This window comes from Peromyscus leucopus, chromosome 6 (genome assembly GCF_004664715.2).
Source record: "Peromyscus leucopus breed LL Stock chromosome 6, UCI_PerLeu_2.1, whole genome shotgun sequence".
NCBI lineage: Eukaryota > Metazoa > Chordata > Mammalia > Rodentia > Cricetidae > Peromyscus > Peromyscus leucopus.
In genome coordinates, this window is record NC_051068.1 from 113,119,556 (window position 1) to 113,136,338 (window position 16,783).

A 16,783-nucleotide genomic window follows, 5' to 3' on the forward strand; every position below is an offset into this window, starting at 1 on the left:
TACTTCTTTCTAGTCTATGGTGACACAGAAGGAAAGAACACTAGGAAAAGTAAAAAGTGATCTTTGAATGTAGGCCAGATCCCCAGTAATCACTGGTGTACAAGGAAGGACTCTTGGCTGTGTCACAGGAAGACCGGTTATATATTGTTCACATAAGATGCTGCCTTAAATAAGGAACAACTCGGGAGGACAAAAGGGGAGGCTGGATTTTTGCCATGTGTTACTTCTACATTTCGGTAACTTCATGAATTGAAAATGTTCTCCAAATGAAAAGACAAAGTAGTACTCATCTTCCTGTAGCAATGTTTTAACAAGCCCTGGGCAGCAGGTCACTAGCCTCAAAGAAACAAGTACAGAGGTAAGGTACAGACAACTTTATTACAGTTCTTTTCAAACTTCAAAATGTATTTATCACTGAGTTTAGATCTAATATATAATGTATTATATTACAAGGCAGAAGCAGTTATAATCAGATATTCCATTTCCCTGTACTGCTCAAAATACAGCTTTGTAAGAATAGCAGCAACACACGGTAGTTTATAACACTAAAATATCCCTCCAATATCAGAAACATTTAAATTGAAACTTATTTGATGCTATTTTCCTCCAACATAAAGATGAAGCAAAGCTATCTTCTACATGTCTTACACCTAGAAATTGGATAGTCCATGAAAACACCCACCAGCTTACATACATTTCCTTCAGTAGATGACAGGATCTTTAAACTTAACTAAAGTAAAAGAATACTGTGGTTCCGCACTGCAAGCAAGGGCAAAGTGTCTTTTTTGTAGCCACCTTAGCAGTAGGCTTTTAAAGACACCCAAGTCCACAATGAGTTCCAATAGTCTTCTGTGATGAATCTGCCTCCTCACATTTGCTCTCTTAGGAGAATTTATAATCAACTTTAAACATTCCTTAATGATGAACTTAAAAGTAAACTTGGGAAAGGTAATAACATAAGGATATCACTTTCCTTATTAGACAAGGACATTATTTGCTCATCTACCTCTGCTTCAACCGACGAACCAGAAACCTTACAAAAAGACTTCCTGCTCCACAATAATGACCGAAACGGTGACAATAGGTGTAAATACACTGAAGGGGTCCTAGTCACTTCCTTTTCTTTCTTTGTTTTGCATTTGTGAGCTACCAATTAGAACAAAGCCTGTCCTTTCTTCTTATTTTCCCAATTAGAAATTGTTAGACAAGTATAGAAATGTTCTAGTTTTCATGAGATAAATGTAAAACAGATACTGCTATGAAACTGGAAAAAGAAAAGGTGAATGAAAGGTATGTGCTGGCTGCTTGGGTGGGGGAAGCAAGGCTCATAGTCACTGTACGTTAAGAGCACGTGCTGAAACTTCATGGTGCCAGTCACGTAATTTTGTATATTTGGGACTAAAGACGTGAAGGGGTATCTTTTCCCTGTGGAAATAAAAAAAGAGTGATAGAAGAGTCATAAGAAAGTGGAAGAAAAAGATTCTACACTAATTCCAACCATGCAGAAAACATGCCTTGTAAAAGCTTAATTTCAGACAGCTGTTTTGTTAAAAATAGCAGTGTTTAAAAGTAGAGAGTTTTTGGAAATACAGGAATTAGTCTACAGAGTCCTCTTGAAAATATTCTTTTATGTACTAAATAAATAGAGTTCAAGACAACACAGGAACTCGATCAATGAGATTTATACTGTTAGTAAAACATCATCCAAATGCCCTGTACCCATTCATTATGTCAATATTAAAGCGAATATGCTTTAGACATAAAATCTGGACAGAATCAACTAATTTGGAAATCTGTAGGTTGCATGTTTAGGTCACACTAAAGGCACCATGGGTTAAATGCTTAGTTTCTATTTACAAAAACAACAAAACTGTAACATTACACTTGAAAGTTTGAAAACAACAAATTGAGACCATTCATGAAAAGAAAGCATTCCATTCATTAAAAGAGAACTTACTTTGCCTTCTTTGTGTTGTCATTTTCAGATTCTTTCACTGCAATGTAAATAAGATCCAAAATTAACTTTTCAGTTCTTCAACTTCAAAATCACTTACATAATTATCATAATTATGAATCAATGTCAAATGCTGAAACCACATAGAACAATTAAAACAAATCCATACTGTGTTTACACTGGCTATAAACCAAGGCTAGTACACCCCCTCTTCTCAATGCAACTCCCTGACCTGAAATCTTGCTATATACAAATTAATTTACATGCAATCTTTGCCAGGACTGTTTTTCCGTAATTGCTGATAAGCCTAGATGCTGCTATCAGAGCCAAAAACATCCGTCTCCTAAGGTTTCTAGAGTTTACTCACGATGTTCGGTCCCGGTGATCTGCGCAAGGATCCGGAAAGAACGAGACTGAGTTGTTCCAGTCCGTGGGCGCCAGTCTTCAGTGTCCTCGATCAGCCTCTTCTTGCTGGCATCACTGTGAGTGGGGATGTGATAAAACTCCGTGTTGCGCTCCACAATGTGTTTTCTCGGTGGGCTAGAAAAAAAAGCAAAAAAATACTAATTACAATTTTAATTGCATTGATGATAAAAAAAAAAATAGTCTCTGGTGAACTAGTTATAATTTATACAGTTACTTCTCAATATTCCTTTTATATACACAGTTTGTATAAAAATACTCAATTAAAACCCCCTTCTAGATAGACATAGTAGTAAAATAGATGTACAGGTTAGTGCAAACAATGCTAAAAGGTTGTACTGAACAACAAGATTACCGTTTAGGTGGAATTTTCCTTTTAAGTGACAGAAGGAGGCAGCAGAAGAAAGATTCCCAACATGAAGAAAAGGAGAGAAAAAGAATAAGGAAAAGAGACAATGGAAAGTCTACAGCAGTAAAAATCTAACAATGTGAAATCATTGTGCTATATAAAACAATATGAACTACGATTTAGCCACTTAAATATGAATATTTATTCTAGAATCTTTCAGTGGATTAATTTTCACAACTTAAATGACCATATCTCTTTGTATGGATAAAGTAGCAATTCTAAAAATTTTGGAAATTTTGGAAAGGACCCTAAGTGTTATGTTCTATAGCTTTCCCAATTGTGTTTACAGCATCTTTAATCCTAAAGAGTGTGTTCCATGTGAGCACAATGAAGATCTGTGGTTTCTTTAACAGACCAAGGTTGAGATCCTGCCTCCATCACTCTTCACAAGTGTGATTTTGGACAAGTCCATCTCACTGAGTCTCAGTGTTTTCATTAACAAAGAAGACATAAAGTAGTTTTCTGAGAATTAAGGTTGATAATATATACCAAAGACAAGAATAGTATGATATCCAAACACCGAGTTTGCCAAGAACATTCACATTTATATTAATATAGCATAAATATTAAGGAAATCACAATATTTATTACTTATCATTTCAGGATCAACTGAATAAATATTTTCTACTTCTCCTGAAATAAGACAAATGCCAAATATTTCAGAAAATAAACAGATAAGCTCAAGTCTTATCTGGCAGAATGCAATCCTAAGATCTGAGTAGAACAAATGTTCTAAATGTGGCCAGATGTGGATGTAAGATCTGCTAAGTTAACTCATCATAGACAGTCACCGTGCCACAGGACTGCCAGCATTCTAGCAGTCACAGCATCAAAAGCCTACCTCAGCAACTGAGCTTTTCCAAGTTAACAACACTGGCTTTGGAGGGAAGGACTTTGTCCCCCACTCAATGTGTTTTACAGAAGTAACTTAACTGCTCTAAGTCTCAGATTTCCCATTTGAAAAGTGGGAATTGTATCTTAAAGGTGGTTCTGAGGAATAAATAAGAGAGATGATATACGAAAACAGCTTTCCACGGGTCAAGACCTATAGAAATCATCATACTGCTCTTTCAGGGAGACTTGAAAATTACCTGTGAAGTGTGAGTATAAGTCACAGACATACATAAAGGAAGAACCAGTATGTGTGCAGAAAAATAGCAAGACACATAGTTTACATTGATACTTCAGGATTATGGAAGTGAACTACCGAACAGACATTTATGAATACTGAGCAACACCTAATCCTTTTAAGGACAGACAAAAATTTGAGTAACTAAGAAAAAGACAGAAGTGATTTAAAAAACACAGCCTTTGGTATATATAAAGTAGCTCTTAATTTTATGTAAGTACTTGAAAAAATTTGTAGCAGCTAACAAATCTATTAAGTTTTAAACTTCCCTTTAATTAGTCAGTAAGCACTGTTTATTCTTAAATTATTGCCAATTTCAAGGGTACGTTCTTTTATTAAGTTCTCATGCAGCCCAGGCTGATCTCAGAACTCGGCAGGTGGCTCAGACTGGCCTTTAACTTCTGCTCCTCCTGTTCCATCGCCCCAGGACTAGAATTACGGGGGGTGTGTAGTCACACTCAGCTCATGCAGTGATGGTGATGGAACACATAGGATTTGTTTTAGCCTCTGTACAAGTTCCATCTATAAAAACATGGAACAATGGCTTCAAGCTAAGAATAATAACATAATACCATGGAGTAGTTAGCATGACAGTTGTATAGAAAATATAGTGTATCTTAGACCTTATGGCATTTATCATCACAGCCTCAAAGTTTCAGATTAAGTAACAGAAATTTTTTAAACATTTATATAGTGCTTCCTCACTGTAAAAAATTTGAATATGATTATGTTAAAAAGGAGTATTAATGATATTTAAAATCTTTGAAAATAGAATAAGTTTAACTCTGAAGAACAAGTAATTTATTTCAAAATATAGACATTCAAAATTAGGAAGCTCGTCCCCACGTAATTTTTCAAACAATACAAAAAAAGGGATGCCTAAACTATATCTCTAACTCTAGTGCATGCTGCTTGTAATGCTGTCCACTCCCCTTACATGAGCTTTTCTCAATTTTTCTACTGTTGAGATGTGAGCATTCCAAACATACCCACTGATTCATATGAAAGCTTCTAATGTGAAAAGCCCATTTTAAAAATACTCCTTAATATACTTGAGAATTCTTGTAATGAGATGATACTAAGAAGATTTGCTGGGGTGGTAAGATGAAAAGTGAGAGAGAGAATGATGGAAATTACAAGACAAAGCATTAGTTAAGTACTTACACAGTGCCAGGGTTACTGGAGGAGGAATAATACATACAGGAAAGATGTGATACAGAAGACATGGAGGTTCCCAGGATGACGGAAATCAGGGACAGCGGAGAGGGGAAACAAAACGGGGGAGAAAAAGAATTAAAAAAAAAGAAAAGAAAAGAAAGAGCAGACCCCAAACAGTTTAAGAGATGGCACACGAACACCATGCTTCAAAATAATCACAGGGGCACAGACAAGTAGGCGAAATGTTAGTCAAAACTCTGCTTCATTGCTACTATGAGGACAACAGTTGGACAGCTGTGTTTATCCCACAGAACACTGACAGCCTTATGTATCAACCTTAGTTCAAGCCCTAAGTTCCTGAATACCAAGAAAGAACTATGTATTTTTTTAATGCCTAGGATTTTGGAAAAGTTATTTTGGCATGAATCAAACTCTTATTTTTCTACAAAGGCACATAAAGTATAATCTGATATATCACTTAGAAATCAATTTAGAATGCATTTTAACATCAGAAAAGAAACTGTTCAGTCTCACATTATACAAGTATAAATTGATAGCAACTATAATCTCTGCCCATAAGAGACTGGTACACTGAATTTTCTTTTTTAAACGCAGTGGCTGATGCAAGTGTAGAAGGCACAGCAGACTAGGAATAGCGGGCTCTCTATCAGTGTTCACATTCCTCCCTTCCACTCACGAGCACCACCCTCAAGCAGAAGCCCCAGGAAGCTTAGAAGTAGAGTGTGGGAACTACAGAGCCCTGTAATAGGCCTGTCTCAGCTGATATGGTAAAGGAACTCAGTGAATCACAATGGAAGAAAGGGAACTTCAAGACACAATTCATTCACATAGCCTAACATGGGCAGAATTATTAAAAACAAATACATCTGTGTCCCATTATGGATAGAGAATCAAGTATAAATTCTATATTGCTTTGTCAAAGAACATGTTGATTTTTCCGACTCTGCAACTAAACTTAGAGTAGAAATTTATTATAAACAAATTAAGGAAAACTGTCCACCAGCTCTAATGTGAAAACTGAATTAGAGCTGTGGAACTTCTGCATGCTGACATCAGCACAAACATAACAGAGGGCTCAGCTGCACTGAGTGATGCTGGATACAGCACTGAAGTATTCACCCTTATCTCACATTAGAAGCGGTGGTTCTCACCCTTCCTAATGCTGTGACCCTTTAATACTGTTCTTCATGTTGTGGTGACCCCCAACCATAAAATTATTTTTGTTGCTACTTTATAACTGCAATTTTGCTGTTATGAATCATAATGTAAATATCTGTATTTTCCGATGGTCTTAAGAAAGGGTCCTATGACCTGTGAAAGGGCCACTTGATTGCCAGGTTGAGAAACACTGGTGTAAAGCATTTCCTATCCTACCTTGCAGCAATATTGCTTTGCAACATAATCTCTTATATACAATTGTAGATGTACACTCCAACAGTTTAAAAGTTGAGAGGAAAAGTTTTGTGTTAACGTGAAATTGTGGAGACAAGGTTCTGTGTTGAAGGGCATAAGCAGAAAGTTGGCTTCAACCTAAAGAAATTAAGTAGAATATAATCAACAAATATTTTCAAGTATTTTAGAAAATAATGCTCAAATAGATAAGCTTCATATGTAGCAATGTCAATGTGATAGCCAGATAACCTGTGCTAGCTAAGATGCCCATTTCCCATGTCATAGGCAAAGTACAAGAGGTTACTTTTCCTCAATGGTAAAATGGGTTGTGTATTTCTGTCCTTTAGGGCTTATAATTAAAATATTTGAAAGCTATTCAAATACTAGTTGGCAGGGAGAAACATTCCATGACTACTCAAGAACAGTGCTTTCAAAGTGCAGCCTATGCATATTAATTCAGTTGCAGAGTCACAACTTGAGTCTGTAGTCTCTACAAACAGATAACGAATCAAAATGATAGAAAGACATTCAAGTGACAACAGGTGACATATGGTAGATACATCCATATTTGGCTCGGGATCAAATCTTGGCCCGTACAAGAAGCAGACAAGAAAATATATTCCTGGTCACTCAGCTGAATGAGAATTAGGTGGTTGTCCTATATGTAGAAGCACAGTAAAATACAGAGTAATAATACCCACTAACTTAATGGATCTGAATTTTAAACTTTGAAGCTATCTATTTAATATAAATGTTTCAATTGTCTTTTTTTTTTTTAATTTCAAGTGGCCTGTTTTCCTTTTTACAAACAAATTATGTTCTAGACTAGAACCTACTAGCTGGACAATTTTTATATATAATAAGTTAATTTTAAATCGACAGTAACTCACAGTGTCTGAGTATTTTATCAGTGTGCTCACGTCAATCAACTGATTACAGTAAATTAGAAAGAAACCAACATCCAGTAACTGATGGAAGCAGATGGAGTGATCCACATCCAAGCACTGGGTTAAGCTCCGGGAGATCAGTTGAAGAGAGGGAGGAAGGATTATATGAGGGGAGGGGTCAAGATTATGATGGGGAACCACAGAGACAGCTGACCTGAGCTAGTGGGAGCTCAAGGACTCTGGACTGACAGCTGGGGAACCTGCATGGGACTAAACTAGGTCCTCTGAATGTGGGTGACAGTTATGTGGCTTCATCTGTTTGAGGGTTCCCTGGCAGTGGGACCAGGACTAATCCAGAATACATGAACTGGTTTTCTGGAGCCCATTATTCCCTATGGTGGGACACCTTGCTCAGCCTTGATGCAGGGGAGAGGGGCGAGGCCCTTCCTCAGCTTGGTATGCCAGACTTTGTGGACGACCCAAGGGAGGCCTTACTCCTTCTGAGGTGTGGACAAGGATAGGATGGGGAAGGGGTGATTTAATTCTCCAGGAAAATCATAAAGGTCTTAGAGAATTTTATCAAGAAATTATTGACTTTTGACGTCAATTTGGAAATAATTCAATTTTGTATATATTATTTACTACTGGTACAAATTTTTATAGTTTCTTATCTTTGTCTTATAACACTTCTAACTAATTAGAATGATTTCCCCCAAGCATTTTCTTTTTCAGCCACTGCACAGCAAACCCACACATCTTTTATGATATAACTTAAACAATACTACTTATTACTATAAAGCAATTCACTATAACATACCAATGCAAAGCAAACTTATTGGAAACACTTTTTTTTCTAAATTATAATTCTTTTGCAAAATTTAATTAAATTTTGCAAAAACTGAGCAGTCATGCTGTTTACTCATATATAAATCACCATATCTCCTCTCCAGTAATGCAGATACTAACTTTGTCACGTGTGTTTTCTGTAAAGAGAAAGCATTTTAAACCATTATTTGATTATATCATTAACTTTTGCATCTTTCAAGGCCAGATCCTCTGAAGCACAACATACGAACTGTTAGTAGCTGCAGCCAAAGAAACTGAAATATAGGATACACAAAAGCCTTACCTTCTGAGAACAGTGGCACATTATAATGCAAGGCATGTGGACAGTGAAATGCAAACCAGTCCATCTAGTTCATGTAAAAGAGCTTGTTCCCAGTCAGGAATATAAAACCCTGTTCTGTTCTTCATGGAGTAAGGGGGTAGCAGAGAGAACGGCATGCCAAGAACAATAATTTATATGTAGAAGACTGAAATTTCTTAAAAGTGCCTTATCATTACTAGTTACAAGAAAAGGATGCTTACATAGTGCTAATAGTTACTCTCAAAACTACCAATACCCTAGCCAGACTTCTTACTACAGGGGAAACAGCTAGTTTATATCCTATTATTTTCACCCAATAAGCATTTGTTTGTGTCTCCTGTTTATTGATTCAACACAAATTTGGGTGGGATACCTATAAAACTGGCAAATTAGCCAACCACTTCTCATCACTTAAAAACTAATAGTTCTGATGCTTTGAGGAAAAGACAACTTAGCCCTTTACTTTTGTATCCCTTTGAACTTTTAAACATTTGGTCATTGGTGGGTGCTATTTTAAAAGTAATTAATACAGAGCAATCACTCTCAACTTTATGGGAGTTTTGTTTTACTGACATCATAAAAATCTGAGAAGCCAACCAGTCACACATCTAACAGAAACAGGTTGACACCTAATGTGGAGAAAGTGTACATCAATGGCACAAAACACTAAGGAAGACACACTGCTGACTAGTCAAGTTGTGACTTTTTACTTCTCCAGTCTAAATGCGGTAACAAAAAGAACACTACAGAGTCGCCTTAGAATGTCAAAGGCACCAAACTGTGTTCTCACTGTCCTAACATCTGGACAGCATTTGAAATCAAGCTATTTTTAAACACTTTCAGTTTGCAAATGCAAAGCAGTAGCTTGCTTGTTAATGATGCAAAACATGTATTAATCCCTTTTATCTTCAGTTTTGCGCTGTGCTGAACACCAGTGCTTGGTGAGTACTTGCCTACTCATTAGGAAGCTGCCACCAAGGCCTTGAAACTACAGCACTGTCACTTTGGCCTGAAATAAGCTTGCCATCATTTCAAGTCTAATTACTAAAGGAATGTTTACCACGCACAAATTGAAACTTTTTGTAAACTCAAGACTTTTCCATAACTTCAGTTTGCTTTTACCTCAAAAAGACTTTATTATAAAATTTCCAGAAACATTTAAAGGTTTTAGTTAAGACATGACTACCTCCAGTGGACTTTCTATCTACTCCAGCTAGAATTTAATAAACAGAGTAAACTTCTGCTTCAGCATTTGACAGGCAACATCACCTTCTTCTGGTTACCTAGTTTGATGGCTCTAGCATCTACTGTCATAAAACAGACATACAAGAATAAATATAACCAAACATACACATATTCTTTGCCTTTGACCAGAGAAGACATAACATTCTGAGAAGGGCACTAACTGACTTCGGTGTCTACATCAATACTTTTAAAAAGCTACCCACAAGCACAGAGCCACAGATGCACAGAGCTACAGATGCACAGCCCAGTAACCTTCCTTGCTCCCTCCGCAGCAGCCTGGAGCTGTGCCACCTCCTCTTTCAGAGCCCAGGAGCTGCCATAGCAACAACTCTACAGCAAGCACATCCTCTTCATTAAGTGAGTTAACATTCCAGAGGGGTGAGATCTCTCAGAATGGGCCTATCTACACAATTATTTTAATTATAAATTTCCTGGAGACTTGCATCCGCGAAGCCCGGCACATGTACATAGTATTTCCCTTAAAAAGTACTTTTATCACAACGAATCCAACCAAAATTGTATGTAGATCACTTTGCCTCCAAGTTCACTGAATTGTAGAAGACCCAAACCAGCTACCTAGAAATAAAGACTTCAAAAACATACGTGCAACCTTAAAACTTGGGGCTTCAAATAATTTAGTATGTTTAACACATTTTTAAAAATGCAATGCCCAAACAAAATATTACAACTTAATTTCCAAAAATTGTTACTATTATTTAACATCCTCTATTGTTTAAGTGCATTCATCTTTTAAAAAAATCTATATATTGCTTCTGGTGCTGAACATTGTTCATTTTTTAAAATTACCGATTTGCATTTGAAGAATAAATTCCCCGATAAAAATATACCTAAAAAGAATGTTAGCTATCTGCTTTGAGCAAATAACTTATACAGAGATGTGAGTCAGAAGTGGACTTGTTTTCAGCTTTCTAGACTACTTTCCAGACGAGAGAGATTGTTACAAACTCATGTCCTCTTTCTTCAAGAAGGTATATACATGCTGAGAAAAATTACAATCACTGCCTAAACCTTTGGAGACCAAGAAAAGGGTGGAAATTTTGGTGATAGATCTGCCTTGCATTATAAGTGCCAGCTGTTCAACACTGTGCAGGAACTTGGAGGGAAACGTTCAGAATATGTTGCAGGCTCAGAACACATCAAAATGCATAATTAAGTTCTGATTAACGTCTAACTGCTTCGTACAAGTACTTTGTAAATAAATAAAGGTCACTGTTAGCGCAGCAAGTATAACTTCATCTTTCTTCAAAGAACAGCTGAAGAAAAAGTAGATTGTTTCCTGGAAATTATCTGAAAGAGCAGAAACCACCCTTGGCCACCTACCCATTTTGCTGTTTAATGTCACCCTGGGATCCTCTTCTCTGTCCCTCTGCTAGCTCCTGAGCAGGCTCGGAACACACGCTGGTGACTGTGGGCTGCCGTGGGACATTAACTGCAGATTTACCAGTGCTCGGTGCAGATGAACACTGGTCAGCACTAAGAGTGGCATTAACATGCAGTCCGGATGCAGAGAATGGGGGAGGAGTGACAGCGGCCCCGGGTGGAGGGGGAGCATGTGATGAGGTGGTAGCATGGGCTGGGGTGAAGGCAGACGATGGTGATGGGATGGATGTGACTTTGGGTGAAGACACAGAACCAAAGGGCCGTGGTGCTTTATTGTAGGCCATGTTGGCTGTGGCAGTGACTTTGGATACAGCAGGAGATGTAATGGGCACAGGTTTAACTACTTCTTTCGGTTCACCCTATGCAAAATAAAAATAAACACATACAAACCACAGCAAAGACATGCAAAACACATGGAGTGCAAACAAACACACAGTGGATTTTAAAAAGACAAACACAATTACGTTAGCAGCCCAAATACATTTTCAGGAAAAACAATGAGTTGATACAGCATAGCATGCATGCTAACTGATCTCAACATGCATAACACTAATGCATAACACATTTTCAGTTATGAAACTTTCAAAATATTTAGGAAACAGAAAAGGGAAAAAAAAACTCTAAAGACCATAATTAAATGTCAGCTTAGATAAATTTTAAAGGAATAATTAAATACACATAAACATAATACTAACTGAAACATCTTATTTTTAAAATACCTAAAGCCTCAATTATAATTCCACATTTCTAACATTATTTTCTTTCTCTCGACTGTATAATTACTTAAGTCATGAAAATCACCAAGTTTTAAATTCTTCAACTAAAAAAAGGATGAGTAATTCACCAAACTCAAAGTATGTGTTATACAACTATGATGGTTAAAGAATTTGGGGGGAAAAAGTAAAACAGATTAACAAAACATAATTATCCTGCATTTCTCCTATGATCCATTTTTGTTTCCATTCCTGGGTACATTGAAATATTATTCACAACTAAAATAAAATTATTTCCCTCTTTCCAAAATAAAATATTTAAGTCTCATGAGGAAAAATATGACATTATATAATTGCCAGAAGCCAAAGACTAGTAAGAAAGACAAATTCCTTCTAAAAATCACCAGTGTTGGTAAACCTTTATTTGGAAACATATTCAAAGCTTTCTCCTTTAAAATGAAATATATTTCTACAACACTGAAAAAAAAAACTTTTATTCTACCATCTGAGAAGAAAATCAGATCTTTAAGGAAATACATACTGGTAACTCAAGTGCAAGAGAAAAAAAAAAGGCAATATAAACCTTATAAGTTTTCATTAATTGAGAAAAGTAAGCTAGGGCTGAAACAAGTCAATTGAATGAGTAACTGAATATACTGCCCAAAAAATGAGGGAGAAAAACTTCAATGAGAATAAATCAGATGACTATAAACACTGCTTTGTGGTAATGTGAGATATATAATGAAAAATAGGGCGTTTGCCAATAACCTAATTCAAGAACATTCTAGAATGGTATGATCTTCATTTTGGGTAGCTACTTCCTAGCTTTTTAGAAATTATATGTGTAAATATAGAAAAAATAAATATGAAAGGAATTTGGACATGCATTATTGACACTGTAAGGGCTTAGAAATAATGTTTTATAGTATCATTACAAATGATAATGTAATCATTACAAATCATTACAAATATTTTTGGTTGTCAACTTCACAACATCTGTGATTAGCTAAAACCCAAACAGAACCATTTTTAATCCAGATTTTTTGAGGTGGAAAGATCCACCTTTAATCTGGGCCATGCCTTCTGCTGGTATGAAGGACACTGAAGAAGAAAGTTTTCTCTCTTTGCCTGCTTGCTCTTGCCTGTCTAGAAAGATTATTCCTTCACTGGCATTACAACCTATTTCTTCCAGATTCCAGCGCATACTAAAGACCAGCTGAGATATATCTAGCTTCATGAATCGAGCAACTACTGGATACTTGGATGTACTGCCGGTAGACAGCCATTGCTGGACAAGCTGGACTAGGACTACACTCTGTAAACCATTCTAATAAATCCACTTTCTAAACATGTATATACGGATCTGTTCCATCAGTTCTGTTCCTCTAGGGAACTCTGTTACAGTAACTTAAGTTCTGGAGTCTACTTTCCTCTTTGTCTTTTAAGAGGGAAAAAAAAAAAAACGAGTAAAACTGTGCTGAGACTATAAACCAAACACTGATATGACCCAAGATAAAAACAGCAAGAACAGTGGCTCACGTCAGACTGAGCCTAGTGATGGTGAACTATATACACACCTTCTGGACAGCAACGGGCTCCGGCTTGGCTGCAGCAGATGCTCTGGGGGAGAAAGAAGAAAAAAACATGAGCCATGAACCTCTGGCAATTTAGAAATGTCATCAACAGAATTTTACTACTTATACACTTTAAGATATTAAATGATCAGAATTAATACCTTTATAATTCACAGTTTTCATCACTCACAATTTTCTCATTAGTTCATGTAATTAGATGTCAAATGCCACCAGACCCAATAATCTCGCGTACTACTGTCTTTCTTGAGTCTTTCTATCCCACAAGTTCAAATGAGGAGACAAAGTAGCAATCCTGCTTGCTAATATACCCATGCTCTTCATTCATAGGCTAAGGCAATCCCCACATTAAAAGGGAAAGTAGCATGACTTCCTGATCCTTGGGCAGTTCTTCAATAACCCAGACTGAATCTTGAATTCCAGTAGTAGCTGCCTTTTCTAACATTCATGAGCATATCGACCAGTGCTAGGTCTCTTTCTAAAGGTTAACAATTATTTTCAAGTTGAACTAAGTCCCTTATAAGTAATTTACTTAATATTCATATTCTTAAACACTTAAACAAGTTATGCATTTGCTATATGTTTTCAACTTTCAACTTGACAGAATCTAGAATTCGCTAGGAGACATGCCTCTGAGCATGTCTGTGAGAGATTATCTTAGCTTAGGATAATTGAGAGGAGGGAGAGACACCATAATTATGGGAAGCATCATCCCATGGGCAGAAGTCCTAGACTGAATAGGTGAGCCAAGTGCAGGGAAATCATCACCTGTTACTCCTGGTTAGATGCAATGTGCCCAGCTGTTTCAAGCCCCTGCCACCATACTTCCCCATTATGACGGGCCATACCCTCCACCTGTGAGCTAGAATAAACCCTTCCTTCCCGATGTGGTTTTGCCAGGATGTTGTACCACAGGAGAAAAGTAACTATTACATTACAGAACAAATTTAATTCATTCACCAGGTTCCTTTCAGTGAAAGCAATGACCATGTCCTGTTTTTAATCCATATGTTTTTGCAGCATCTGGCAGGTAATATGTGACCAGCAATGAATGTGCAAGTAAAAGATTAAAGAAAGTCTGACAAAATTCCAGGCATGTGACAGCTATTTATAGTTCAAGTGGATTGCTATTTTTGATCAGTTCTTATTTTGCACCATATGCCTTTTGGTATGGTGGACTAAACCATAACAATAATTGGTTTGAGCAAGTATCTTTTATAAAATAAAACTATCATTACCTTCACCTTTCAAAACAGGAGCTTCAAAGTTCAAGTAATTTGCTTAGGATTAGAGCCGAGCCTCATGTTATATTTTATACTATGATAGCTATATTTGTTAACAACTGAGAAAGCTACTGATACTTTATAGGGTATTTATTTTTTAAAGAATTGAGAATTCTATACATGTATATAATGTATTTTGACCAAAGTGACCCCCCTTCTCTCCCCTCCAACTCCTCCTCTATCTCCTTACTGCATGTTATTTTTTAATATACCAGAAGCAATCTAATTCCTCTCATATTATACCAGCCAGGATAAAACATCAAGGTAGAATTCCAAGAATGTAAAAATAGTAGGTAAATATTAATTGATAATTTTATTATATAAAACATGAGGTTGCTTTATTTAAATAAACAGATCACAAATAACCTAGAAAAGTGGACCTCTCAATAAACATATTCTAGTAATGAACTTTGATCAACATTTTAGCAGCAGCTGAATTTTCCAATAACAACTAATTTAGCTGCAACAGGCACCAACAAAATAGTCAGCTAGCCTAATGAAAGGCCACAGTGGGTACTAACACTCAGCTGCTATAGCACAGGTTGTACCCTGTGCTGCTGCATAACTTTCCATGTGTTCTCTCAAACGAATTCTCTTTAGCTTGCAGGATTATTACAACAAAGGGCAAGTTCAAGCGCAGAGCAGTGGAATCTTCCTTTCCCTGGAATTTCACAATCCAATTTAATCGCAAAGGATCTACTCATTAAAACCTCCCAAGACATTACTGAAAGGTTGCCAAGACTGAGAAGCCAATATCCTTCTTGACCTGCATGTCTTAAGATACATGGAGCATGGCTAGCAATGTAATTTGTAAATAAAGGTCATGCTATGTGGCTGGCGCATAGTTCAGCTTGCGGACCATGAGCAAGGCCCTGGATCAATCCTCAGCAACATAATAAGCAAGCAAAAATCTTGCTTCACTCAAGATAAATACAGACAACCTATATGTATGAAAACAGATCTCTTCATTTGTTCTAGTGTTCCCTCTAATTTAAGTAATGTTAACAATGACAAAGGCCCAGAATTACATTTTCTCTGATTTTGTTGTCTCCACCACTTACGATGTCCAGAATGAATGTTGACAAATATTATTAATTGAAAGTTCTATAAACACAGTATTTGAAAAAATAAAACATACAGAAAAAAATTAAATCTGAACCACACCCCATTTGCCTTCTGATACAGTTTCACAAGAAATAGATAAGCATTTCAGGAAGAACGGCAACATGCCTGCAAAATCCCAGGGTGGGTCATTATACAAATATCCTTCCGAGTAGAAAAACAGATTGGCTTATAATTAAATGTCAAATGGAACAGCTGATATACCACAAATGCAATAAAAGTCAGCTCCCTTGTTTTAAACACTAACCACCAAATGGACCATAGAATCATTAAATTGTGAAAGAAAAGGTTTCTTATATGCCATTAGTATCATACAACATCTCTAAATATTTATGAAATTCACAATTTCAGCAAAAGTTTGAAATATTCTGTTAAAATGGTTATGCTAATATGTTCTACTTTGCTTTTTGAAGTAAATTTGTAAGTTAGGTCAATAAGGTTTCCTTTTTAACCTTTAAAATCCTTCTCAAAACTATTTTTCATTTTGGCACTATATGATAAAATGCTTCCTAAAATATTATGGATGTACCTAAAAAACACCAACATTATTACCAACATTTTAGGAAAGGTTCTCTTTAAATGATACTTATTTCTTCTCTTTTGTGTGCTTCTTCCCTAATTTATACAATGAATATGTATTTTTTTTTTATAATAAGGAAAACTTTCTCAAAGCTTATTTCATAGATTCTACCTTGCAAAAATCTAAAAAAGCATTCTACTATGAAAGCTATATGGAAAACATGAAGGTCCAAGTTATACCTTGTCTCAATCATAAGCCTTTAAATACTAAGGAAAATAATATGGATTGTCATCTGTACATATTTGAAAGACAGCTTGTTATTTAGGAATAGTTCTCAAGAGTAGAGTTGAGGGTGGGGCTTGGGAAACATCATTTAAAATAAATATT

At 36.2% G+C, this 16,783-nt stretch overlaps 1 protein-coding gene across 11 annotated transcripts in view; it reads right to left on the reverse strand.

Annotated features, from left to right (window-relative positions):
* Positions 1-16,783, reverse strand: part of Pdlim5 (PDZ and LIM domain 5) — a 169,671-nt gene that overhangs the window by 63,491 nt on the left and 89,397 nt on the right. For 2 of the 11 annotated variants that reach the window (XM_028855383.2, XM_028855380.2), the window contains exons 4-8: positions 13,457-13,499; positions 11,107-11,198; positions 2,733-2,750; positions 2,322-2,494; positions 1,958-1,994 (exon numbers count right to left, since the gene is read on the reverse strand). In XM_028855383.2, coding sequence (XP_028711216.1) covers positions 1,958-1,994; positions 2,322-2,494; positions 2,733-2,750; positions 11,107-11,198; positions 13,457-13,499 — 363 coding nt within the window. Of the gene's footprint in view, positions 1-359; positions 1,426-1,957; positions 1,995-2,321; positions 2,495-2,732; positions 2,751-5,079; positions 5,095-8,339; positions 8,357-11,106; positions 11,526-13,456; positions 13,500-16,783 lie in introns of those variants that run through there. The other 9 variants (XM_028855384.2, XM_028855381.2, XM_037207141.1 and 6 more) reach the window with 8 other exon arrangements.